At 37.9% G+C, this 26,184-nt stretch overlaps 2 protein-coding genes and 1 long non-coding RNA gene across 13 annotated transcripts in view; 1 reads left to right on the top strand and 2 right to left on the bottom strand.

Annotated features, from left to right (window-relative positions):
• The window catches only part of si:rp71-15k1.1, a 465,095-nt gene extending 463,095 nt beyond the window's left edge, over positions 1 to 2,000 (bottom strand). The window contains exons 1-4 of one of the 3 annotated variants that reach the window (XR_015515749.1): positions 1,489 to 1,934; positions 1,312 to 1,374; positions 1,076 to 1,220; positions 902 to 994 (exon numbers count right to left, since the gene is read on the bottom strand). Coding sequence is in view for 2 of the 3 variants with exons in the window: in XM_087293960.1 (XP_087150086.1) it covers positions 902 to 994; positions 1,076 to 1,220; positions 1,312 to 1,360 (287 nt within the window). In the remaining variant the exon portion in view is untranslated. Of the gene's footprint in view, positions 1 to 901; positions 995 to 1,075; positions 1,221 to 1,311; positions 1,375 to 1,488 lie in introns of all 3 variants that reach the window. The other 2 variants (XM_087293960.1, NM_001079945.1) reach the window with 2 other exon arrangements.
• A 1,624-nt stretch (positions 2,001 to 3,624) lies between these two features.
• The window catches only part of kmt2ba (lysine (K)-specific methyltransferase 2Ba), a 42,555-nt gene continuing 19,995 nt past the window's right edge, over positions 3,625 to 26,184 (bottom strand). For 8 of the 9 annotated variants that reach the window (XM_087295404.1, XM_087295408.1, XM_087295405.1 and 5 more), the window contains exons 15-37: positions 25,990 to 26,107; positions 23,913 to 24,026; positions 23,652 to 23,839; positions 23,466 to 23,564; positions 23,093 to 23,203; positions 22,907 to 22,983; positions 21,311 to 21,405; positions 21,139 to 21,218; positions 20,919 to 21,053; positions 18,709 to 18,867; positions 16,288 to 16,405; positions 16,128 to 16,206; positions 15,822 to 15,982; positions 15,534 to 15,689; positions 11,721 to 14,103; positions 10,391 to 10,495; positions 10,197 to 10,309; positions 9,955 to 10,083; positions 9,610 to 9,862; positions 9,415 to 9,522; positions 8,416 to 8,499; positions 7,987 to 8,116; positions 3,625 to 5,246 (exon numbers count right to left, since the gene is read on the bottom strand). In XM_087295404.1, coding sequence (XP_087151530.1) covers positions 4,971 to 5,246; positions 7,987 to 8,116; positions 8,416 to 8,499; positions 9,415 to 9,522; positions 9,610 to 9,862; positions 9,955 to 10,083; positions 10,197 to 10,309; positions 10,391 to 10,495; positions 11,721 to 14,103; positions 15,534 to 15,689; positions 15,822 to 15,982; positions 16,128 to 16,206; positions 16,288 to 16,405; positions 18,709 to 18,867; positions 20,919 to 21,053; positions 21,139 to 21,218; positions 21,311 to 21,405; positions 22,907 to 22,983; positions 23,093 to 23,203; positions 23,466 to 23,564; positions 23,652 to 23,839; positions 23,913 to 24,026; positions 25,990 to 26,107 — 5,271 coding nt within the window. In that variant the 3' untranslated portion in view covers positions 3,625 to 4,970. Of the gene's footprint in view, positions 5,247 to 7,986; positions 8,117 to 8,415; positions 8,500 to 9,414; positions 9,523 to 9,609; positions 9,863 to 9,954; positions 10,084 to 10,196; positions 10,310 to 10,390; positions 10,496 to 11,720; positions 14,104 to 15,533; positions 15,690 to 15,821; positions 15,983 to 16,127; positions 16,207 to 16,287; positions 17,945 to 18,399; positions 18,868 to 20,918; positions 21,054 to 21,138; positions 21,219 to 21,310; positions 21,406 to 22,906; positions 22,984 to 23,092; positions 23,204 to 23,465; positions 23,565 to 23,651; positions 23,840 to 23,912; positions 24,027 to 25,989; positions 26,108 to 26,184 lie in introns of those variants that run through there. The other variant, XR_015516484.1, reaches the window with a different exon arrangement.
• Positions 8,898 to 13,856, top strand: LOC141379014 (uncharacterized). The gene is made up of 2 exons (XR_015516531.1): positions 8,898 to 10,799; positions 10,843 to 13,856. It is a non-coding gene; the product is annotated as an uncharacterized LOC141379014 (long non-coding RNA).

Here is a 26,184-nt window from a genome sequence, read left to right as displayed (position 1 = left end):
ATATATATATATATATATATATGCCAAGTACAGTTTTTATAGTTTATACTGACATTTTTTATAAATCCACTTCAACAAACCTTAAATCCATTTCCTAGTATACTGACAGTAATCATAATAAAAATAGTAAAGACAAGAAAGAAAAATAAATAATAGTAAAAAAAAAACGTAAAAGGGGCTATCTGTGATGTACTTAGATGTAGTCGATGTAACACTTAAAATTGTATTAAACTCAAGTCAAGTCAAGCATAAGAAGTGCTAATGTTCACTCTCCTTAGGGCATTGCTTCAAAATTCCTCTGAAAAATACGACTCCCACTACTTTATCCCACCTACCTTTAATCTTTATTTTGCCTACATTTTTCAAAGACAAGAATTGTATGTTTTAGAAATAAAACCTTGTGGATAAGAGTGTTTCTAACAGAGAATCAACAGAGGACTCTAAGGCAATGGTCAATTTGACTGCATTTATTTATTAAAAATATATATAATATTATATATATATATATATATATATATATATATATATATATATATATATATATATTTTTTTTTTTTTTTTTTTTTTTTTTTATATATATATTTTAGATTTTAAATATAAAATATATAAATATATATATATATATTTTTTTTTAATATAAATATATATTATATATATTTTAAAATATATATATTTTATTTTATAATTTATCCTAAATGTTACTTCTGTTTAACAAATGTTGGCTGGGAAGTACAGTTTGAAATATTACACAAGTTAATATTCTGTTTTGTAATATAATTAAAATCAATAAAAACAAAGGTAAAAAAATAGCTTTTGTCATTAGAGAAGTTATAAATGCTTTGTGCTTAGAATAAACATAACACTATCATCATTTTACAGTGATGCACAGTAACAGACTTACTCTAATGGTATTTCTGGGCCGTCCTGCCTCTCAGGATTTTTCATTGTTTTTGCAAACTCTCTTAAAGCGGTCATGTGTTCTTGGACAGTGATTCTGTAAAAACAGTTATGATCAAGCAGCTGCTGAACTTACAATCCACTAGCAGCACATACAGTAAAGCACAAGTGGTCTTACCGAGACTTTTTGAACTGATCCTCTTGTATAAATTTCTCTGTAGCATTTCTGACTTTTTTCACAAAGTCTAGAAACACTACAATCCCAGAGTTGAGGATTTGCTCCTCCAAGACCTCCAAGTCCGACTGTTCAGCGCTCTGCACACCTTGAAAACAGAAAAACAGATTAACATATGCTGTCTTCGTCGATTTTGTTTTAAAGCTTCAATTGTAATATTGATAAGGTTTTGATCATACCACAGCAGCAGAGAAACGCAGTTAAACTTATAACAGCCAAAGTCTTCATGCTTCTGTTTTATGCTGAGTGAAATAAACAAGAGGTCCAAACACTTCATTACAATCAGGATTCTGAATAACTAAAGCAGTGGAGGTTTACTACTGAATATTACCGAACACAGAAAAAAACATACTTACTCTGCAAGTCTGAACGCTCATTAAAAATCATTAGAGTTCATTACAGTCGACTTTTCAGCAGGGCAGAAGGGCAGATGAGTGGAGTGGTGCCATTAAACAAATATTGATCAGTTATACATTTACACGTTTTATCATTTGGTTCTCTTTGAGTTTGTCCTTTGAGTTGAGCATGAACGGGATTCACCAAATTAAATCTGCAGACGTTTTTTGCTATTTCTGCAGAGAATTTTGGTAAAAATGTGGGGATTTCTGCTGAATTATTTTGGGAGTATCCAGCGGAGTATCATAACTAAAACCTTAATAAATTAAACAAAAAGTAATAAATTATTGAATGAAAACTGAATACATTCAGATTTACACATTTACTCAAGTAAATAAACAGAATTAATGATGGGCTAAAAAACTGCAGTAATCTGCAGAGTTCTGTGCGCGCAGATTCCGTGAGGGCCTAGTCATGCGTCAAGTTTCGCAGGTTGCTGCGGTGCAAAGTTCAAGCCTGGTGAACTCTGAGGATCAAAACATGACCTCTCTGGACAGAAATTTAAAATATGGAGTAATCGCTCGCTTTTTTTAATGTCTACTCATCTTGTTTAATCCCGCCCCTTTTCACAGAGCCCTACGACAGAATTTCGCATGCACAAACTCTAGTGTGACCACAGCTTTAGAGATTTTATGGCTAAATTTGACCAGCCTGGTGGCCAATCTTCATTGATTATGCATTTCTCTAGTAAGAGCAGATTGTAAAGGTTTAATTAGCAGAGTAATAGCACAGTTTTGCTTAAAATAGTGCAATGCACACTGTTTAAAGGCAGTTTATAAGAGGACAAATTGTTGGTGCGTGTCTTGCTGGCGCATCTGTGACAAACCCAGCAAGTGTTGTATCAAGAGCCAGGGTTTTCAGGGTAATGTGGATACCACCAAGAAGGACGAACAACATCCAAAAAGAGTAACTGTGAATGCAAGAGGAAGCTGCCTGAAAGGGATGTCCGGTTTGTATCCAAAAAATATAAAACCACAGCTGAAGACTCAACCACAACTCACTGCAGAAGTAAATGTGCAAATCAACTCTCCAGTTTCCACCAAAACTGTTCGTCTGGAGCTCTACAGGGTCAATATACATGCGGGGGCTGCTATAGCCAAACCTTTGCCAATGCTAAATGTTTCAATGGTGCCAGCAGTGAAAATCTTGGGCTGTGGACAAGGTGAAACATGTACTGTTCTGAGGAGTCTACCTTCACTGTCTTTCCACACATCCAGGAGAGTTACAGCGTGGAGAAGCCCCAAAGAAGCATACTACCCAGACTGGTGCATGCCCAGAGTGTAGCATGGGAGTGGATCAGTGATGGTTTGGGCTGCAGTATCGAGGCACTCCCTAGGGCCAATACTTGTGCAGGTCTTGTATCTGTAATTACCAAGACGAACTGATGCTATTTTATCCGTAAAAGAAGGCCCTACACTATACTAATGAATTATTGTGGTCTAAAACCAGGCGTTTCAGTTTCGTAGTTCAATCCCTGTAAATCTTTAAAATCATTAAAAGAAATATTAACATTTAATATGTACATACATAAAAAAATAACAAAATAAAATGTTTCCTGTTCAAAATTCTTCCTAAACATTGTTAAATATTATTCATAAACAGTGGAAAGAAGAAATTACGTTCAGAACCATTCATAATAATTCACACTTCAAAAAAATATATACTTGCGGTTATATTATTACCACAATTTTGAACAAAGCTTTGTATGTATTTTTCTGTTAGTATATAGTGTTTGTATACACTGTTATATCCAGTTAAGTAAATATTTTGCAATAAAAAAACTACACATGATAATAGACAATTTTGTACATTTATTATAAAATCATTACTTCATCTAAAAAAACAAATAAATAAAAAAACAGATATAAATCCCCAAGCCTCGATTATCTTATATCAAAAGTGTTAAATTGAATCTTCCAAATTTTCAGGTGAAAGTCAAACTAAATGAACCAACAATCTACGTTGTGATAAAGTAAAAAAAAAAAAAAAAAGTATTAAAGTCCATTAAAGATGAAATGAAAACATTTTTCTCTGTAATAACCTGCAGGGGGGAAAGTCAACTTAAGTTACTTGAAGAGAAACATTTCAAGGATGAATGTTGTTCAAATATGTTTGTATCTTTATTACGTACAGAACATCATAAATAAAAAAGTGCGTAGAAAAATTTAACAGCTTTAGAAATTCTTGTATACAACTATATACAAAGAGTCACTCTGAGTTGGATCACGTTCAGTGATGGAATCAAGCCCGTCTTCATTTTTAATAATAAGCACACTTCAATTCTGTACAAAAGCACGAGGGAAGAGGGATTTGGGAAATCTCTGGAGAGGGAAAAAAAAAAAACACAAACAACCAACCTCTACAGTCACATTGCATAAAATTCAAAGCTCATTCGGCATCATTCTCCCAGCATCCTACAGTTTGTACTGCAACTTCACTAGCGGTCACTGAGCTACTGAGGTAGTCGATCCAAACGGAGAGGAGAAACGTGCTGCGAGAGGAATTGGAAAAGAAAAACACATGGCTATTAGCAGCGTGTCGACTGTTTCAAGCTAACCCCGCCACTCATGAGTGTGGTTTTGTTTATTTCTGGTAATACTTGTGCATGTTATGATCAAGATGGGATTCATCGAACACTGCACCAGTGAACCTAAGAAGCAGAAAATTACAAAAAGACTGGCCTCAAGATATATAAAAGCACATAAAAACAGTGGGTTCATAAAACCAAGCTGTCAAAAATTAGGGTGAATAAAGCTAATCCGGATGACTCTGCAAAAATATCTTAACATGAATTCAGAGTAAAACTCTGAATATTCAATTAAAGTGGCAGTCACAGAAACTTAATTTGTTTTTTTGAAGGGATCCGTTCATTTGCGCCCACATAAAAACACTGAGAAACACATGTTATAGTTCTGAAAACAAGCTGCAACTACGTACGATCGCTTATGGTTTAACTAAAAGGGTCTGAGGAATATGTACACTGCTTACATTTCTGGGAAAACAAGCTAAGATTATTATTAAGGTGCTGTAGATGAAGAGTTATCAACTCCTCGGATTCAGTAGCAAAAATAATCACACCCTTTCAAACATCAGGGCATCTTCCACTATGAAAACCTCTGTAAAGGATCCTTCCAGAATTGATCTACTGCATTACCGGCCATCATCTGTGGCAAGATTATCAAAGGCATGCTGGGACAAAGCAGGAGAACTTAAGTAGTAAAGGGTACTCATTTATAGTCACCATTTCAGCAGCGTCAATGGGTATTCGGGATGATAAATAGAGTTCATGCTAGTGGCCTAAAATAAACGCTACACATCTGGCCGATCATTTTCAATATGTGGTTTCCTTCAGAATACATTCATCTCTACACCTTTAAGCACCTGTATATTGAGTGTCTTCCTTCCAAAATAGCCACTCATACCAAAATATCCAGAGTAAACCTTAGTTGAGGAAGCGTCGACAGCGCCGGGCCCCGCAGTTACAGTGCAATTTGTTGTCTGCGTCTTCGATGGGGAACTTGTAATCGTAGGTGAGCTCTTCACCGCGGTAAATCTTCCGCAGGGCGAAAATGACAATGTGCTTCTGGCCCTCAACATTGATGACTCGAGAGTAACAGTTGGGGTCGCAGGAGTGATTGATGAAGCGTGCCGCGTTTCCGTGCATGGTGGCGTCCACCACGTCAAAATCATCAATGCGAAACATGTAGCAGCCGATGCCCTGTAAGAGATGGCAGATGGTAGAAGGGTTAGAAAAGAAACGTCAATGATTTCGAAAAGAGTCTGATAAAATCTACATGAAGGCAAAATTGCAGGCCTCATGCACAAATATCCATATGCTTTCTTAACTGCAGTTTTCTCAACAATGTCATTTTAGTAGGTTTATTATGTGGAAAATGTTTAGCTATTCAAAAAAGTATAGTGCTATTTGTTATTTCTCCTTTCTTACCCCAAATAAACAATGAAAGTACATATTGTGTAGTGTATTGTGTATATATTGTGACCTTAAAGAGATAGTTCCCCCAAATAAGTAATTTCCACCATTGTTCCAAGCCAGTTTTTTTGTTTTGTTCGGTTGAACACAAAGAAATGCTTGTGTTTTGAAGAATGTTATCCTGAAAATGATGGCTGGATCAGGGTTTCTGCAGGTTTCACTAAGCCCTGCTCACACTGTGAGATTTCAGCCACAATTTTGTGATCCAAGTCAGATTTGGGAAATCCTAAAAGATTCCTGATATCCATTGCTAAATTCTGTGATCTTTGCTTGTTGGTTTGACATGTTCACCGACAGCCGCTTAAAGCCAGTTTCGATCAGACTTTTCCTTCAATGAAGTTCTGCCAGTGTCAGAAGATTTCAGGCACATCCCTGAAGTGTGACAACAGCTGCGATGAGTGTCAATCCAATAGGAGCTCTGAATTTGATGATGCCAATCCATGCGACAATTAAACGACCGCAGGGAAATCTCGAAACAGGTTTTTTCTTCCTGGTTTTATTATTGAGACACGCTGTGTGCAAAATTGCTGCTACAGATTGTTTACGTTTGCTGTGAGGAATAATTTCAGATTGCGGGATAATGAAAGATGACCAAAGTATCTCAGGTGGATGATGGGGCATTTTCTTTCGTGTTTGGCATGTCTTCATTGTTGTTCAGTTTGACTTTATGACAGCTGAGATCTTAAAGTGTGGTTTGGGAGCCATGTTCGTGCAGTCTGACATGCTACAATCATTCCGGATTATAAAAATAATGCACAGTGTGAGCCAGCCTTGAGTTAAATTTAAGACCTTTTAAGACATTAAGACTCAAACAGGGCTAAATGCTAAGGAATTTTTCCAAATGGCCAGATGGAGAATATTTATATTTGCCCTATCAAAATAATTATTATAATTTAATAATACAATGATCATTTAATAATAACACGTTTAAATTTGAAATATTACTTTGCATACTATTTTTACATATTGTGTCAAAACAAGCAAGCTCTACTTATGTATATATACACTTTTTTTTTTCAACAAACTTTCTAAAATAATGACAAATGTCTTAAAAGTTTGAAAAACTATAATAAACTTAAAGTATGGACAAAAGTCTGCCAGGTGTCCTCAGCAGTAAACGCACGAGGAACTGTTAAACAAATATTGTTATAAGGAAAATAATCAAACCATTATGGTAAATAGTTAATAGTATTTTTTAAATAAAAAGTTTAAAGCTATATTGAGATGGATTGATGGTAATTGTTTGTGTGTTAATGGCCAAAATGGGTAGCTATACATAAAGAAAAATTAAGAGCTGTTTAAAAAAAAATGTAAGACCTACAACACAGTATTTAGGTAAATTTAAGACTTTTTTAGAGGCCTGAAAAATTGTTTTTGAGATTTAAGCTGTTCACACCAGACGCGGAGCGCGCGTCAAGCGCAAGTGATTTACATGTTAAGTCAATGCAAACGCGCGAATAGACATCCTGCGACGCGATGCGCGGGGCGAATTGAGCGTTTTACGTGTTTGACGCGCTTAACGAGCGTTTCGCGCAAATCTCTCGAGTTCGAAAAATCTGAACTTCAGCCGACATTCGCGCCACGTTAACCAATCAGAAGCTTGCCCTTGTGGGGGCGTGATCGTGACGTAGAACCTGTTAATGGTCTCCCGGGGGAAATCCTCCAGGCGACACCGACAACAAGTCATCAAACTGGGCTGGGCTAAGTCAGAAGCACCGTTGAAAGCCTCCGTGATCCAGGTTCAGTTTCTGGAGGAATTTATGAGCTCACCGAGCTGGATACACCTCTGAAAGCATGTAGTGGACTCAGACACGACCCTAAACGTATCGACGCTATTTTTCAGCCTTCATAAAGTACATAAACACTGTTATTTTCTTCATAAAATCCATGTTAGCATTTTAGCAACGAAGCTACAGTCACCGGGCAGACAGAAACCCTGCCCATCACTGCGTCTGTTCTGAAGTGAATTTGACACGCGAATGAAGCGGGGTTCGACGCGCGTATGAAGCGAGTAAACTCAAATGTTCACGCGGCTATTTACGCGCGAATACGCTCCTGCTGATCTTTCATGGAAACTATCTTCTAGACATTAATAGTTTGAAATACACCACAGCCAAAATAAATGGTGCCAGTAAGAAAAATGTACAATTTTGGTTAAATAGGAGTATATAGATGTTTCAATCCTGATTTTGTACCTATTACTGCAGTATTTCTGTTTTTATTTTACTTTTTTTGGAACTCGAACTTTGTTGTATATAGTTCAAAATCTAAAATGTTCAATTAAAAAAAGAATGTTGGAAATCTTTAACCATTGACAGCCAAATAAAAGGAAAGATATATACCACAGAAGTCTATGGGAAAAGGTTTCAAACATTCTTCAAAACTAAAACTCATTTGGAACAAGGGTGAGTAAATAATAATAGTTATTTTTTAAATCGTCAATTTAATCAGGAGAAATCTTATTTACCTTGCTGTCATAGTATTTCTCCCTTTTGTCAGTGAGAACTGCACGGATGACATTGCCAGCATATTCGATCACCATCTCTCCTGCCTCGATGTTTCTCTTGCAGAAAAGTCCCCGACCATGAATAGCCGATCTATCATCAAGACAAGACAAACATGACTGCACTGTTCTTAAACGTTTACAATCTCTTTTTGTAACAAAGCAGTGGATTTAGGCCCCGTTTACACTAATATGTTTTAGTTTTAAAACAGCATTTTAGAATGAAAATGATCCACATCCACACTGCGTTTCTAAAAATATCTCTATCCACACTATACTGCTGAAAATGCACATCACATGACCACACACACACTCTCTGACATGCACTGCGGCATATGCGGACTTTTGGAGCTAGTTTTTGTGCAGCATTACCACGATTCTAAAATAAATTACCTGTAAACTCCCACAGCTTCCTTTGAGGTTTTCTCCAAGTGTCTGAACCTCATAGCTACTGGCAACTCCGTACTTGTAGCTCGTCTGAAGGGATATTGAAACATAAGTTACAAAACACAAAAACACTACAGATGCTTCAATAAAAAAAAAAAATCCTATTAACTACACAGAACAACTTTCATACTGTAGCTAATAAAACACAATATTAGATTCTATACCATATCATCTAAATTATCTTTAAAAGACATCACATTAAGATGAACATTATTAAAACATTTTGAAAGTTGAGCAATAATAAATTTAAATTAGTTATTTTGTAAGATATTAGTATTTATTTCAGAGCGCTAATTAAAGGATTAAATAGGTTAACAAGCTATGTTTATTAGTCAAGTCATTGACAGAAACAGTTATTCTTGTAACCAACTGGAAAAATTCTTAAGAGGCAGTGAAAAATAGACTATATATAATATTTTTTTTTATTTCTAACGTTACAAATATTACCCAGTACTTCTCTGTTGCAAACGGGAGATCACAATAATTAACCCCAAAAAATCTTACTAGTTTATAATGATTTGATCAGCTGTAGTTTAAAACTTATGCCGAGTTTTTCTACCCTAAAGACTTATTATGCGGTCTTTGTCGCCACCTTGAGGCAGAACATCAACTGTCTTTGCTCTGCTCAGTGAGTCTCATTGATGCCCACGTGCTGAATATCCGAAATTCTAAATATTTAAAATAAGCACTATCCTTATAAACAAACTAAAATCTCACCAAAATACGCCCTAAACGTACATTATTTATTCCAACAGCTGCAATATTTGTCAAACTGTAGTGGATTTATTGATCTGCTGTCACTCTACTGTATGTGGGTGGAAAAATACACGAGTGCTGTTATTGCAGTATATTGCATGGCTATCAGCCAATCAGATTCGAGAACCAGACAGAACTGTTGTATAAAAGGCATAAATTATTCCGATATTATCTTGCCGACTGTCTAACCTGCTGGACTTCAGCATAATGTCATCCTCATCATCATCACAGGGCCTGGATTCAGGAAGCTGACGATGTTGCGATGCCAAGAAATTGAACATGTCGAAGGTAGATTTCCTGTAGAGTGAAAGAAAGACAATGGAAATGAGCAAATGACTGTGACTACAGCACACATGAGATCAAGTAGATTTTACTGGTACCTACCGCACATAGACCTCTGCGCGAGCACAGCCATTGGGGTTCTCCGGCAGCTCCTCTTCAGGTATTTCATGCTGGTGGAAGCGGAAGCGGTGTTTCTGGCAGAGAGACGCACCCTGCAGCTGCTCCAGCAAAAAGAGCACGGCATCATGGAGGACACCCAAGACCCTGGCACCATTAATGCTGTTGAAGGGCAACTGCTCCATCCGACAGCCTATCCGTGCCTCCTGGACACCATCCATTACCGCTTTCCACGCCACTGAAGAACCACAATAGGAGAAACATATAATGTGGCAAAACTTGATATGAAAATGAAAAGCTGTTGGCATTACAAGAATGCTTGAAACTGACCATCCATGCTGTCGGCTTCTACGCTAAAACCGTCCTCACTGGTAATTTGAAATATCAGGTGTGGCTGATACAGACTGGCACACTTCTCCTGCTTGCCAGGAGATGGAGATTCCTCATCTGAACTCCAACCTGAAATAAACACAAATGCAATATGCTTTCAAAGTCAAAGAGTAGCATATTTTCCCATTAGCAAGAGCAACTTCAATGAATCTTTCTAAGTCAACACAAAATCTCATGTTCACCTGCATAGGGCGCCCAGTCAGAGGAATCCCCAAGTTTGGAGCTCAAAATGTGAGATTTACCACCATCTTGTGAGTCATTTGCATGGGTTGCAATGGGTTCCTTTGGAGTAATTCTAGAAAAATACAAATTTAAAACTAATTGTGGTTATCTGGGGTAAAATATGACTTTATTTATCTAATTTCTCAACACTGACCTCTCATGTTCAGCAACCTTGGAGTCGTCGTTCTTTGGGTCGAAGGATCCATCAAAGTCGAGCACCTCCTTTACACTTGGGGCCTTTATTCGAACCCTGTTTGATCTAAACATTAGCAAAACATCATTAATAATATAATAATAATTTAACAAAAGCATCTAGTTTAGAGAACATTTTTTGTTGTCTTAATTGGTGTTTGGGTTAATGCAGGGTTTAAAGGAAGCTTTAAAAATCCTTTTTTGGATTTTAGGAACTGTATTTGTTGAACTGAAGATTTGTATTTTTTTTTTAAATGTCAGAGGGGTGGGAATTACTTCCTTTTATTGCACAAAACAATACCATCACATTTGATGCACTGTTGGCATTCTGGAGGCACACAAGCACTGCTAGAAAATAATTTAGGTCACAGGTTTTTGTTTGACTTCTTGTCCAATCATTGACTTAGATCACAGGTGTCAAATCTAGTTTCTAGAGAGCCGCAGCTCTGCACAGTTTAGTTCCAACCCTAATTAAACACCCGATCAAACTAAATAAGTCCTTCAGTTTTGTTTGAAACCGACAGGTAAATGATTTGCAGCAGGTTTGGAACTAAACTGTGCAGAGCTGCGGCCCTCCAGAAACTAGATTTGACACCTGTGATCTAAGTCAATGATTGGACAAGAAGTCAAACAAAAACCCGTTCAGAGTTTAGGCTGATTTTTACTTCTACGTCAAGCACATGCGTATCCTCTGGCACAGCCTCTCATAGCCTTCGCCATGGCTGACGCCAACGCACACCTTGATCAGCTTGGTAGCACTGACGAGTGTGGGCGAGTGTTTACAAGTGTCGAGTCCTATGAAGGAGCTCCTGATGGAAACTTTTGTTTTGCATTTACCTTTGATTAAAGTTATTGCGCGTCCATCATCTAGCCTCTGAAAGAGTGAGTTTTAGCTACTTGTACATTACAGTAGCTTACAGAAAAAACAAAACACTCATGAAGAAACTTGACACAGAGGAACTAAAAAGACTTACTGCCAGCTAGCGTTTTAGAAGTGTTATTGCAAAGCAACAAAAAAAGCACGCAGAAGTATAAATGCACAGCAACTCGAAAGGCAGGCGTTGTGGGTCACGCCGATCATTCGACGCAGAAGTATAAACCAGCCTTTAAGCTTCACTAATTAAAACACCTGATCAAGCTAATCAAGTTTAGCAAACGTATTTGAAAACTACAGGAATGTGTGTTGGAGTAAGGTTAGAACTAAACCCTGTAGGACCTTGGCCTTCCAGGAACCAGGATTAAACCCCTGGAATGTACAATTGTGGGAAATTTGATACAATTTTTGACCATACCTGCTGTGGTCATCCTGGGAACTAGGAGCCATCTGATCCAAGAAGTCTGTCTTGCATCTTTTCACACCGATTCGTTCAGTTACCGAGGACACTCTCTTGATTCTGACTTGAGATCGAGAGTTGGCCAAGATGTTGGGTTGAGTACGAAGAGTTGATGATTTCTTTGATTCAGGAGAGAGGCGTTTACCGAGAAGAGAAGGACTCGCAGTGGTGGCATTTGCCACTTCACGGTGACTTGCCATTGCTTTGTCAATTATGACCTGGGCCAGCTCTTTCTGTCCACCTTCAGATATTGAGCCAGCTTTTTCTAGTGGTGGGCTTACACCGGACAATTGGCCACCAGGAAAACTCTGAGGAATCCTCCTGATTAGCACCTGGGTAGGTGGTGCTGCTCCACTGTTGCTACTGTAAGATATGATACGCGCTGGTGACGTTCTACTAAGACAAGCCTGAAGCTGCGGCACTGGCATTACTGTGACTTTAGGAACAGGCCGCTGGAGGACATTACTGCCGTGTATTATTCTTGCAATCTGGCTTATTTGTGTATACGAGGGGGAATTTGCACTAGGTATTTGGTATGTATTATTCTGCGGGTTTTTCACTAGAATCTGTCCGGCACGGTTGACCAGAAGAACCTGGGGTGTAGGAGGTGTACCAGGCACACAATGGGGCAGAGACTGTTTTGGGGTGGCAATGCGTATGGCAATTCTACGACCCTTCAGAGCTTCCTTTGGTATAGCTCCAAAACCATTTATTACAACAGGTGAGGGAGTGAACTGAGTACCATGTGGTGCAACTGAAAAGGTGGGAGAAGTTGAGACAACATTGATTGGCACAGATATTGGAATAGAAGTAGCAACAGGCATGGCCATCTGAAAGGTTTTAGGTTGGGAGCCAGGTTGAATGGTAACAAAACGTCTTTTTGCAGGCATAGATGGTGCGACAACATGAAATGTTCTAGTGGCACTCGATTTAACAGCTGCTGCTGGTTTCTCAACAGGTGACAAAGCTCTATTTAAAACTACATTTTCCTTGTTTATTGGTACGGAATCCCTTGATCCCTCAGGATCTGCAGTGTTTTTTGGAGAGTCCACGACTCTGCCATCAACAGTGCATATAAAATTCCCACTGGTGTCGTCCAAGAACACTTCTTGCGAACCCGCACTGGATTCACTTTCCGCCAAGATTTCCTCTTGGGTTGCAATAAGATCGCTGCCTTTGTAAACGACAGGGGTCGTTGCATTTAGCCCATCTGTAAAGGACATTTCTTGTTGGTTGGATGAATCAGAGCCAGCATCAACAAGCAAATTTGCGTTATCTTCTAAAGAACTTACTTCTTGTTCTTCACAGACCTGCTCAATGTTTTGAGTTTCTGGCTTAGCATTCTCATCAACAGAATCTGCTGTGTGTGGATTTGCTATCTCTGTGCAAACTAGCTGCCCGTCACCAAGGGTTGTTCCCTTGTTTTGACCAGTGATTTTTAATGGCTCAGTATCCTGACTAAGAAAGCTACTACCTACTTCCTGAGTATTGTCATCTGCGTTGGCTTCACCTGTATCACTCTCTGAGTCATTGTCAGCTCCATCTAGCTGTGAGATGGACCCTGAGTTGGGAAGGACCGTGAGACCTGTCTGTGTGTCTTTGGCAGGCTCACAGACCACAACTGTGCGAGAGAAATTCAGATAATGGTCAGCAACCTCATCATCTGTTTCCATCTGCATCTCTGCGATAGACGATAGGTCCTTCCTGCCAGCATTGTATTTGCAGGCTTCTTCTTCCAGTTCTCCCTCAGCACCTTGAGGATCACAATCAAGGGCAACGTTTTCATTGAGCAAAGCCTCATCAAACTCAAGCTTTGCATTCAATACAGAGGCCACCGCCACATCTGTGTCTGGATCAAAGTGTGGGGACAGCAGATCATGATCTGACTTGAGGACTGGTGCTCCTGCAGCTTCCTCCGGCTCTGATAAGAAATCTTGAACAACCTTGTCAGTTTTATGTGGTGAGGTTGTGAAAGGTTGTTGAAGTCGTGGGGAATGGTGAACTGTTGAAGGTAATGCTGAAGATGGACTTCGGAGAGCTGCTTGTGGTGGAGAAGGTCCTGAGATGATGCTAGAGGGAGACAAAGAAGGTGGCCTTCCTCTTCGCCGAGGTGAGGTGGTGCTCATGAGGTTCTCAGTTGCACCAAGTGGTGAGACCGGGGGACTGAATGAAAGTGACCTGGGGTTAATCGAGCCACCTGATCGCAAAGCCATAGGGCCTGAAAGGATCACAGGTGGAGGAGAGGCATTTCGACTGCGTGTGGAATGTCTTCTTGTTGAACGTCTGGTCTCGTCAAGGTCACTGATGGTCAAAATGTGATGGGATGTGGAAAGAGCATTTCCTGAAAAGCAAAATAAAAACACATACATGACATTAAAATGAACATTGAAGAGTTAAAGGGATAGTTCATGCAAAAACAAAAAAAAGTTGAATCATGTTGTTCCAAACCCATAAGGCAATAGTCACAAGCCTACAACATTTTCAATAAAGTCAGGGGTATGCAAAATGTAAAAGATTCTTAAACGTTTAGGCATCATAAAAATGTACGAATTTGTTAAACATGAAAGGTGAAATGTATATGCTTGATGCACAAAGACCAATTATGTTTTCTTTTTAATACAATTATGTTTTTAGTGGTTTTTAAACTTTAATAGACAGGACAGTGGAGAGTATTGACAGAAAATTGTTGGGAGCAGAGAGAGAAGAGAAGAATTGGCAATAGACCCCTAGCCGGGAATCGATCTGGGATCACTGCGAGCACCTCAGTGCAATATCTCGACACACTTAAGTAAAAGGCTATTGGCACACACAAGACCAGCTGTATTTTTTTAAATTATGTTTTAATTATTTAAATAAGTCTTTTTTTTATATATTTAAAAAAAAAACAATCGGTTTGTACCTTTTTAACAGATTCATCTTCTGAAAGCTTTTTTCATTTTTAGTCACCTAAGCTTTCAAGTAATCACTCAGGTTTTTACAATACATACAATAATAACAATAATAATAAGATCGATAACGGCCGATAATCACATTTAATTACTTGATCGATACTCGCCAATCTGGTCGATTTCATGAACAGATCGCAGGTGTTTGTTAAGAAGTTCAAAAGCAGAGGAAGATGCACGTGTGCTCACAAATATTATACATAGCCTACAGCAACCAAAACGTGAGGAGGTAAATGATGTGTGGAGTTCACTTGCATCATAACAGCTAAAATATTTACAGATGCAGTAAAACCTCTCTTTATACAGTCTATTAGCACGACTCGCGTGATCGATGGTCTTTGTTGCAAGTGCAGCCATATGATTTACCGTGTTCGAGCGGATCAACTGTTTGAAATTTTATCTTACCAATTTTTATATCTGTTATGTTATTTTCTGTAAAGCTGCTTCTGGCTATGATATGTTTACACTTAAATGGTAAAAAGAAATGTGTTTACGGTATTATAAACAACATCATTCATTTATTCTCTTAGGTAAGGCGAGATCTCCACTTAAGTATCATACTTTGAGGGAAAATGTGCTTAATTTATTATAAAGCTTCAAGCATTGGAATCGGCAATCTGTATCAGCCAATCAACATAACAAGGAGTTGTTACTCGGTATGAGCTGCAAAAATCCAGATCGGAGCATCCCTTATTTTTCTTATCCCTTATCCCTATTTGTGTTTAGAAGTGTAGCCACAGTCTAATTGGTTTAAAATGAGACAGATGAGCACAAGACAGAATCTTGTAGAAAAGACAGAAATAGTTTTCAGAGGACACAATCTTACCTGGCGAAGGTAATGGTCTGGACATTCCTCCTGCTGGTCTCCTGCTGTGTGGGTACCCAGGAGTCCTACCTCCGGACCCTGAGTCTTGTTTGGTCTTTGAGGGAGTGCTAAGTGGCAGCCCAGGTGAAAAAGACTCGCTATCTGTGCCATCCTCATCTGCAATTCAAAAATATGATTAGTTAATAAAAAAACTAATTTGAAAGATAAACATTACTACAAATATTGCATGCTGTACTGTTCAACAGTTTAAATAATAAAGCACACATAAATAAACATTTATATACAAACCATTTTGGGCTTTTGGACTGTGCACAATTGTGTGATTTTCTCCTTGATCCACCATAAAGCTTGGGGTTCTGCAGCGTGTTGATGGTCGCACCTCTGACACTTTACAAGTGTACCGGCATCGTCTGCGAGGGTCAACTGTGCTCCAATACCATCTAGAACATCTAAGACCACATCAAACTATGAATACAGATTTCTTTGGAACACCTCATAATAAAGAATCAACTAGTTTATGTGCAATATTAGGATGACACCAGTGCATTGGTGCTGATTTTTGGACAATAACTAGAAAAATAGTGTATTACTCACTGGTAGCCAACTGGATACAATTTCCCAGAATTGGCAGACAGTTCTGTCAGCACCCCGAGATTTTTAACGTGTAGAGATCCTGTTTAGATAAATACCGAAACATGATTAATTCTCATTCTTAATGTAGCAACAAGAAAAAGATGAACACTGGTTTACTCACCAATCATCACGTTTACAGACTCTGGTTCCAAGCCAGTTAGAAACTTCCTACGTAGACTGATTCCATCAAAATCTACATAAACCCTTCTAACAACTTCAAAGCCATTGCCTTGTTCAATCTAGAAAAAGAAAAAGCTTGTTTACATTCATACGCTCTATTACAGTTTAAAGGCTCACTCACACAGATTGCTTATTTGCACTAAAAAAGCAAGCGTAACGATCACGCACATACATCAAGTGTCTGTTTACACAAGAAAAGACTTATAAAAGTAGCACATTAAATGGGAAAATGCATTTTGTGTGAACGTCCCCTGACTAGTAAAATATTATTTGGTAACACTTTAGTTTAGGTCACAGTTCACACTATTAACAGACTAGTATCTAACACTAGTAGCTTAATAAGCTACTGATCAGCTATTTATTAAAGGGTCACGAAACACCAAAACACATTTTTTGAGCTGTTGACAGACGTATATGTGTCCCACACTGCTAAAAACACTATTAGGACACCTATATTTCACTAAAAAGTGTAAATTGGTTGTTTTTGTGTTATTTCAAGCAAATTTGTACTTCCGGTTTCAAACGAATTTTTGAAGCTGCGTCACGGTCATGAGATAATAGCGTGTATTCTAGCGTGCAGACTGGACGTCTGTACCAGAGTGTGTCTTATTAAGTCTCAGAGTGTGATGCATTAATGCATGAGTAAGGCTTGGTTCAAACCAATCAGCGCGCTCTATTGTGCAACTTCATTAATATTTATTACTGTCACAGTGTTTAGATGACAGATACGCCACGTTGTATTGGCAAAACAAGCGTGAAGTGTTGCTTTTATAGTTTGCTGCAGTGAAGTTTTGTTTTTATTTTCTCTGTGTGAGAGCTCAAACTCACGTGTGGATTAACAGTGTACGCAACGCTCGACATCAATAACTTACGAGTCTAATAAGGAACATTGTTTACCTGAGAGCTGTTCTCATCTGCAAACGCTGAGATCCAGATTCACTTGTAGTCTCCTTTTAATAAAGACGCGGCTCTAGTTGCTGGTGATTGTCCTGTCTCTACAGATTTGGTAAGTGAGCGACCAGTGCTCTTTGTTTGTTCAGTTTGTTCGTATCGAACAAAATATTGCACCAAGTGTAAACATGTTAGCACCATAACCAACTTTAACCTCGTGTAGGGTTTTCACCACATTTTGTGACCGGAATAACACGCGCGGTTTTCTGACGCTACCTGCCCTGTGCATCTAAGTTTGCGGGAAATGCTGATGGTTTTTTTCTCTCATTCTCCGTGCGGTATCAAACATTGCAGAAAAAATACATGCTTAGAGCAGTTCCTCGAATCAAATGTCTCGTTTGTCGCTAGGGGGCATGAATGAATTCCCTGAATGAAAGAGCCAAACTGCAGTTAAAGTTCACCATTTAATAATTTGGCAAATAATTCGACTACAGATGTCCATGTAAACAGTCACTTTCTCCCCTGTGGTTGTGTGTGTGGGTGTGTGTTCTGACTCTGAAGGCTGATTTATACTTCTGCGTCAAACGCCGGCGTATGCTACGGCGCTGACGCATAGCCCTTCGCCGTGGCCGTCGCTGATGTGCACCTCTCAAGAATTGTAACTACATGTCGCAACGATGCGTAGCGCAAGCTCTGTGATTGGTCGGCTTGGTAGCGCTGACGAGTCTGGGTAGGACCGAGAGCCGCGCGAATGGCGCGAGCTGGACGCGAGCCCAATGGAGCGATTGTTTACAAGTGTGGAGTCCTGTGAAGGAGCTCCTGATGGAGAGTTTTGTTTTGGGTTTACCTCATAGTTAAAGTTGTTGCACATCCGCCGGTTCCTGCCTCAAAATGAGCGAGTTTGAGCCACTTGTACAACCAGGAAGTGTTCAGGAAAAGCAAAACAGCAGAGAAGAAACTCGACACAGAGGAACATTTACACCTCACTGCCCACTAGCGTTTCGGAAGTGTTAATTCAGACCAACAGAGACAGCGCGCAGAAGTATAAATGCACAGCTACACGCATTGCATGCGCCGTGGGTCACGCTGGTCACTTGACGCAGAAGTATAAACCAGGCTTGAAAGTCAGCGTGCCCAAATAGACTCTCCCACACCATCCCACTTTAGATCCTACGACACTCCCCCCTAAAGAGAGCTGGACACGCCCACTTTTCTGACTTTTTCCCCAAAGTAAAGGTGTGAAAACACCCTGCTGAAACGAGGGGGTTTCATGGCCCTTTAATAGTTATTAAGGTAGAAGTTAGGTTTAGGTTTTTGGTAGGATTAGTAAAGCAGAATAAGATCATACTTCTTAACCACTAATGAACACCTAATATCTTAACAATAGGCAGGTAATAAGCCAGTAGGTAATAGCATAAATTGTGATCTAAAGTAAAGTGTTACCTATTATTTACTGGTTTTTCATACACACCTTGCTGTTTATGAGTTCACGGTGTTTGTAACAGTAGACTTTCTTGTCATGCTGAAAGACACAGTTGCTGGCACGAGCACACATGAAGTGGTAGTTACTCTGACACGAGGTAAGACAGCAGCCCACAGTCGCTCCCGTCTGGCCACAACGCTCGCACCGCTAGCAAAAATAAGTTTATATATTAATACATTTAAATACTTGTCTTATTAAAGAGAAGAAAATACCGTTATAATGTTGAAGGTATTATGATATAACAAAACAGAGTTGCACAATTAATTGTTAAAAGAGGACAGTCTCTGTTGAATCTCCCACATAACATCTATTAAACCTCAGACAATGACAGGAAACTTACAGATGTGCATTAGACTACGTCTTCTAATCACATAGCATCCTTATTAAAGTGCATAGCACTTATTACCACTAACGTATACAGTGATGATCAAAATTAATATAAGTTAGTATAAGGATTCAAGGACTTTTAAGGACTTTTTAAAGCAGCATTATTTAAAATCATTGTAATTCATTCCGCACCATATGTAGTCCTTACTGCACTAACCTTTAACAGTTTCACTTAATATTTACATTAAAAATGTCAGAGTAATTTTTCCAAAAATAGACATTTTTCAGTCATTTCCAAAGAACTTGTTGAATTAAATACAGGTAATTTTCAAATGTAGTTTCTAAAAATATTGAAAAAAATTGCATTACTTGTCAGTGTTATTGTATTGACGTTTAATTTAATTTTAATTGATTTTTAATTTAAGAATTTCTCGTTTTTTTTTTTCTGTTATTGACAATTGAGTACAATTGTTGAAATAAAACCATTAATTATATTTCAAATTTAATTTAAGCACTTTTAAGGACCTATGTTTCTTTTAAAGTACTTTTCTGGGCTCCGTTCTTCGTACGTGGATTACTCAATTAGCTGTATTTTGTTTCTGAAGATTCGACACGATGCAGGATCGTATCGTTTTTAAAAATTCATTCGAGAGTGGTTGTTATAGCAAAAGTTCTGGTAGCTCAAACCTGACCGGGAACAGGCTTACTTCATATAAATAAGATTGGATCGGGTCTTTTCAAGCGAAGGTAATACTAAACGTTTGTACCAAATGTTAAATAAATAAATTATTTATTTATTTATTATTTATATATATATATATATATATATATATATATATATATATATATATATATATATATATATATATATATATAAATCTTATGCAATCTGCACTATAAAAAAACAGGATGGTTCCCCCCAAGGGGTTCAAAGAGAACATTTAGTAATATTTTTTAGATACAAAAGTGCACTATTTTAGCGTACCAGATTTAGCACAATTTGTGTATGATAATAGACATGCATAATATTCTACTGTTTTTTTTTTTAAAGGAATAATAATTTATGCAGTCATACTCATGCTTTAACAGCTAATATGATGGTGATTTGATGCTTCGCAAAAGTTGCATGAAAAGTTTACTGATGAAATAATTCTTTTGTGATGCTAAATTTATTTAAACAGCCAGTTATACCTTACGCTGATAAAGAAAATTGAACAGGCCTAAACTACTATAATAAAGAAAATCTGCTGTAAAAGTAAAACTAAATAAATTTCGAAATACTCGACACGTGAAAGAGTAAAGCCTGCACCCCACAATATGCCACAAAATGTGGAAAGCTATTGCGTATCATATTTAACAAACCATTTACTACAGATTTTGTCATTTTGCTCACAAGGATAATTGAATATTAATCAGATGATGTCATTTTGCGGCTGTGCCTTTAGCCAATCATTGCATTGCTGATCATGACTTTATCAGTCCTTGAAAACACAAACTGCGATCTCAGATCAGTTCAGACATCAGACATACAGACATTTTAATCTGATTTGTGAACTTGTTTAAAGAACCAAATTAGCCAGAGATCAGTTATCAATATTAAAAGAATATGCCAAACCATCTTAGATCATTTAAGTGAGGTACAAAAAACGGATCACAGGCCTTGAATGCATGTGTCTGAAACTCAAGTACTGTCAAAATGCATGGGAACCCTGTTTTTTGTTTGGTTGTTTATTCAAAATTGTGGAAGAATCTCAATTTAAAAAAAATTCTATTTATCTATAATTGTGAAGCTCTGTAATATAACATTATATGATCTCAAACTGGGTTTTAAAATCAGTACTATTATTTTTTAATCTATTGACATTACTAACCATGAATCGGCCCCTGGCGACAGCACTATGGACATGCAGCAAAGCTCCATTGGTTTCCTGCACCTCAGCAGACCATATGCAGCAGTTCACATGAGCCCATTCGTTCTGTCCAATATACAGCAGCCTACCAGCATCCTAAACGTACAGCACACAGACAATACAACTCAACAGAGCACGGCAGATTATTTCTGAGCACAAAACTGTTCGAGGCATCACCTACATTGGGTTTGGCATCTCCATGCTGCTGGCAGAGTGAGCACTGTCTTTCATCCAAAGGCTTGGAGTTTATTTTCTGCTGATCTGTGATTTATATATATATAGAATAATATAAATAAAACAACAGACAAACAAGAGGAGAGCATTAGCCATAAATGCAAAAACGGTGTGTTTACCTTTGGACTGCGGGCTTCCTGGATGCTGATCTTTGAGCCACTGTGCATAACTGTGTTCATTGCTGGGGGGAATTATGGCCTCAGGCAGCATACCGCTAGAACACAAGAGAGCAAAGGGGAACTTAACTTAAAAACATCACAAATAGAAAACAAAACAGAAGGTAGATGGTTTATATTCAGGGCCGGATTAAGGACATATTGGGCCGTGGGGCTGTAGAAAGGGTCCCATTTAGGGTCCCACAAAAAGTCCAAGGGCCCCATTTATTTTATTGCCTCACAAAAGTATATATTTTTGCTGTTATAATTGTTATTGTTGTTGTATTTTAAGTTATTATTATTAATTTACAAAACAAATGTACATAATACATTTAAATAAATTAATAATAAATACTTTAAATGGGGGTTCACCTTAAAAAAAGTTTCTTTAGAACTTTAGCTGACAATAAAATCCCTAATTGCAGAATATCCTTCAAATCCATGAGTCTAATATCGGGTCTCGTGATGAAATCTGTAGTCAAGCCGCTGCTGTGTTCTTCAGAACATTCAATGTTGAAAAGACAGATTTGCAAGGATAGATTGACCCAAACATTCTGAGAATATATAAACCAACTTTGTGAAGGTTGGGGAAGTTTTCAGTCAACTGAAGTCTTTGAGAAAACTTTGGCCCAATCCCAATTCTATTTTTGTACCCTTACCTCTTGGGCCTTAAAACTGAGGGTGAAGGGGAAGAACTTTAAAATTTACCCCCAAGAATTGGGACAGCACTAAAGCACCTACACATGTTATCTCTTGCTTCAAATGATATCAAAAGATCGCGACTGCTGTAGTTATTCCAGTTGTTATTTTTTTGTTATTTATCTTCAGGAAATCACTGAAGGCATATATCATGTTATCATAACGATCTAATGTGGCAATAAGATCATAACTATACTGTGCGCTTACACAGTGGCCATATTTAGCTATGTAAACACACAAAAACAACATTAACATTATACCAGACGCTGTAAAAAGCTCATTCCCAAACACTAGACATCACTGACGGGATTCGAGTGTCAGAATGTTGTGGGACTGCTATACAGGAGTTAGGATTATGGATTATAGATCGCAAAATTTAGCGGTTTTTATTTTAGGCTTTTTTTTTTTAATCATGATGGTAAAACACGAACGCAGTTATGAATATATTAAAGCGTGTTTGTTTGTTGTAAATATTCGTAAAAATGACAAAAAAATACTAATTTGTGGATCTCCTTACTTCCGGGTGCTGCGATCTTGATGTTGTGGTTGATGTATGATGAAATTTTCTTACCCCTAGGTTTTGAGTGTGTTCCTGAAAAACAAAGGGCTATTCACCCCTTCCCCTTAGACCTATGCTTTCAAGCTAGAATTAGGATACTCCTCCCCCTTCACGGGAACGTGCAAAACGAGGGGTAGTGGTAAGGGGAAGGGCTAAGGTGTAGAATTGGGAATGGGGCCTTTGAGAAGCCCTGGTGTAAGGTATGACTCAGTATTAATTAATAGGCTAATCTGCAGTCTGCAGAGCATTTGTTTGACTAAGAATACCTTATTATTGAAAAGTAAGAAAAATGTGGTTCATACCGTGGGAATTCTTGCACATTTGAGCTCCAGGTTTTGGGGTCCTGGCTGTTGAACCAGCTAAACACTTGTTCTACTAGCTGTGAAAACAACAACACTGAAAATTAGCTACCTGTAAACATCACTATGCCATAAGCACTGCATTCAAATATTCCAGTAGCTACTGTAGCTGTAAATAAGACACATCACCTTAATGTAATACAGTTTGGCTTGGCTTGTGGGCCTTTGTGCCTCTAGAAGATATTCTTCTCTTCTTAGTCTTTCCACCATCACCTTGACCACATCCTCATGAAATGATTTCTAAAATGAGAGAGAACACATGGTTTCTGATTTATACCATTGCTTAAAAATATAAGTATTAAAGTATTTCACAATGAAACTGATGACTTTTCACTTAAAGGGATAGTTCGCCCAAAATTTGTCATTTTAAAAGTTTCTTCTGTTGAACACAAAGATATACTGAATGTTGGGGGAAAACAGTACTATACAATGGATACAGTAATATTTGACCCACAAAAATCTTGGAGCATGAACATTGACAATAAAATAAACAAGATCTCACCAGTGAAGTGTACAGGCCGTTCTCCAGTTTCTTCTCTACAGGATGTAAACAGCAGCCTGAACGTCCCTTTACGACCTCAAAATCTGGACAGGCCTCACACTGTTCACATACATAAAGCATATTTGATTCATCAAGATGTCATCCAATCGATGAAATAGAGAAAATAAACTCTAAACAGATCCTCACCTGCGCACACAAGCGGAGATGGCTGATGTTCAGCGAGTTCTTCAGTCCACCCATGATCTTCTCCAGGCCGTTCCTCAAAACCTCCTGAACCACATCCTGCCAGCCGCTGCAGAAACTTTTACTGCAGGGGGCGCAGGAGAACACCAGACTCTTCCCCCGCAGACGACACAGGATCTCGTGAAGATCATCTGAGGAAGGGGAAAAGGTGTGAGGGGAAATGCGTTGTCTGTTAGAGGAGTAAAACTGTGAAAACGTTCTTACCTGTGAGCCCCTCACATTTGGGATGGACCCAGTGGGCACATCGGGCACATTGCATCATGCTGCTGTCGAACTCATGTTCCTCATAGCACTTCAGGCACACGGTGCAGAAGTCCCCTAGGAGAAAACAACAACAACGAAAAAATGAATTACAACAATTGTAAAGTCATCAGATGTCATCGAGCAAACAAAATTATGCTTTTAAGTTCCAGAGGTCCTAACAAATAAGAACAGCATAGTAATATTATTCTTAAGGATGTTGTTTTGGATAAAAGCATCAGTGAAATAAATACAAATTCCGATATAAATGTAAATAAAAGGCAAATAAACTTTTAATATAACTAAAAAAGAAATTAATTCACAACAAATTTGAAAAAAGTAATATTATACAGTGATTCCTTTAGGATTTTTTTTCAGCTGTGGCAGCAGGCCTTTTTTTACACAGATCTACCAACTACCTGTGGTGTTATTTCAATGACAAATGTCATGAGCGCAGTATTAGAGGTCGAGATCGCATTTATGTAATAGCCTACGAGCATGCAGATCTCTTTGCTAGGCCGCCGATTTCCTCTGCTCGTGCAAAAAAATTCTTGCATGCCCCCTTAAATATAAGCTGCTTCAAAAGCGTGCAGATCTTCTTGTGCGCTCTCAAATAAACACTGCTGAAGTGCAATTTAGTGCATTTATGTAACAAGTATGTCTTCAGCATTTATTAGATTTGCTAGGAATATTTATGAATGTCTCCAATAGACCTAGAGAGCTTTATTAATGCGTCCTGAAGTAATGTGAAACGGCTATACGTCGTGTTTGCTGGCCTCACGCATCACGCACCTGTCAGTCAGTCAGCACATCACCTTAAAGGGTTAAACAAATGACGCACAGCACTACTACGGTAACAGAAAAGTTTGCGCTATTATAATTCACTTTCCCTTTAATACATTTTGGTGCGATTATTAGCCGCTATTAAAAAAAAAAAGTTTTGAATGAGAAGCTGTTATTTAAGCCATGACGAGATGAATTATGGCATGTAGCAGAAACCATGTAATTGAAACAAAAACATTATAAATGTACAAAACAATATAGATATTTATCAAAAATAAAACTCTGAACAACACAAGAAAGATGTTCTAAAATACAAACAAAATCATGCTTTAGATGTAATGACAACCTCATCAAAAACAAATATCCCACTAATAAAAATAAGAAAAATAACTATTTTGGAAATCTGGAACATTGAGAAAAATCGCCTTTAAAGTTTTCATTTATTTACAATAGGAAGCTTACAGAATGTCTTAATGAAATACAATCTTTAAACCTAATCCCAATTCTACTCCTTAGCCTTTTCCCCTTACCCCTCATTTTGAGCATTCATGTGAAGGGGTAGGGGTGTCCCAATTCTCTTTAGCATGAAGGCATAGAGCTAAGGGGAAGGGCTAGATAGCCTCTGAAACAGATTTTTAAGGACCACACTCAAATCCAAGGAGTACGAAAATTTCCCAGAATACACTACAACGGCAAAATGAATGCACACAGAAGCCAGGAGATGCACAAATTAGTATTTTTTGTCATTACAAATCTTTTACAACAAACAAGCATATGTTTTAATACATTCATAACCACGTTTCTGTATTACCAACATGGTTAAAAAACATTATTCTATCACTATCTATACTCCATAATAATAACTCTGTCAATCAATGACACTCGAATACCCTATCAGAGAAGTCTAGTGGCTGGGAATTACCTTTTTACAGTGTCGAGAGTAATGTTGTTTTCGTGTGAGATTAATATATTTATATTAAGAATATAAAAAAATTAACACAAAAATTCAATAAAACGAACTACAAAACATTAAAAAAACCATAGTCTTTACTGAAAAAAAAACATTACATTTTAAAATAAATATAGGTAAGTATATTATTATTATTAAATGTATGCTGCTAACTGAAATAGACTGAGTGTATCAAGTACATTAACATTAAGTACTGGCAAGTGATTAAATTAAACATTCCTTCCTCCATGGTCTGAATCTTCTGAGAGACCTACATAAAAATCAATCGAGGTGTCTAAGTTGTCAAACCTTTGCTATGGAGTTTGTTACAGTCAGGACAGAGTTCCAGCTCATGGTTCCAGGACGTGTCTGAGGACTTTCCTGGAGTCACACCGCAGCTTTTACACCGAATACACAGCATACAAACCTAGCAAATCACACAATGCAAACTTTACAGACTGAACAGTGAAACCTAAATAAAAGACTACAAAAACAACAACAACA

This window comes from Danio rerio, chromosome 19, assembly GCF_052040795.2.
Source record: "Danio rerio strain M-AB ecotype USA chromosome 19, GRCz13ab, whole genome shotgun sequence".
NCBI classification, from domain to species: Eukaryota; Metazoa; Chordata; class Actinopteri; order Cypriniformes; family Danionidae; genus Danio; species Danio rerio.
Note: the sequence above shows the minus strand (reverse complement) of the source record. Positions and strands in the feature narration are given on the sequence as shown.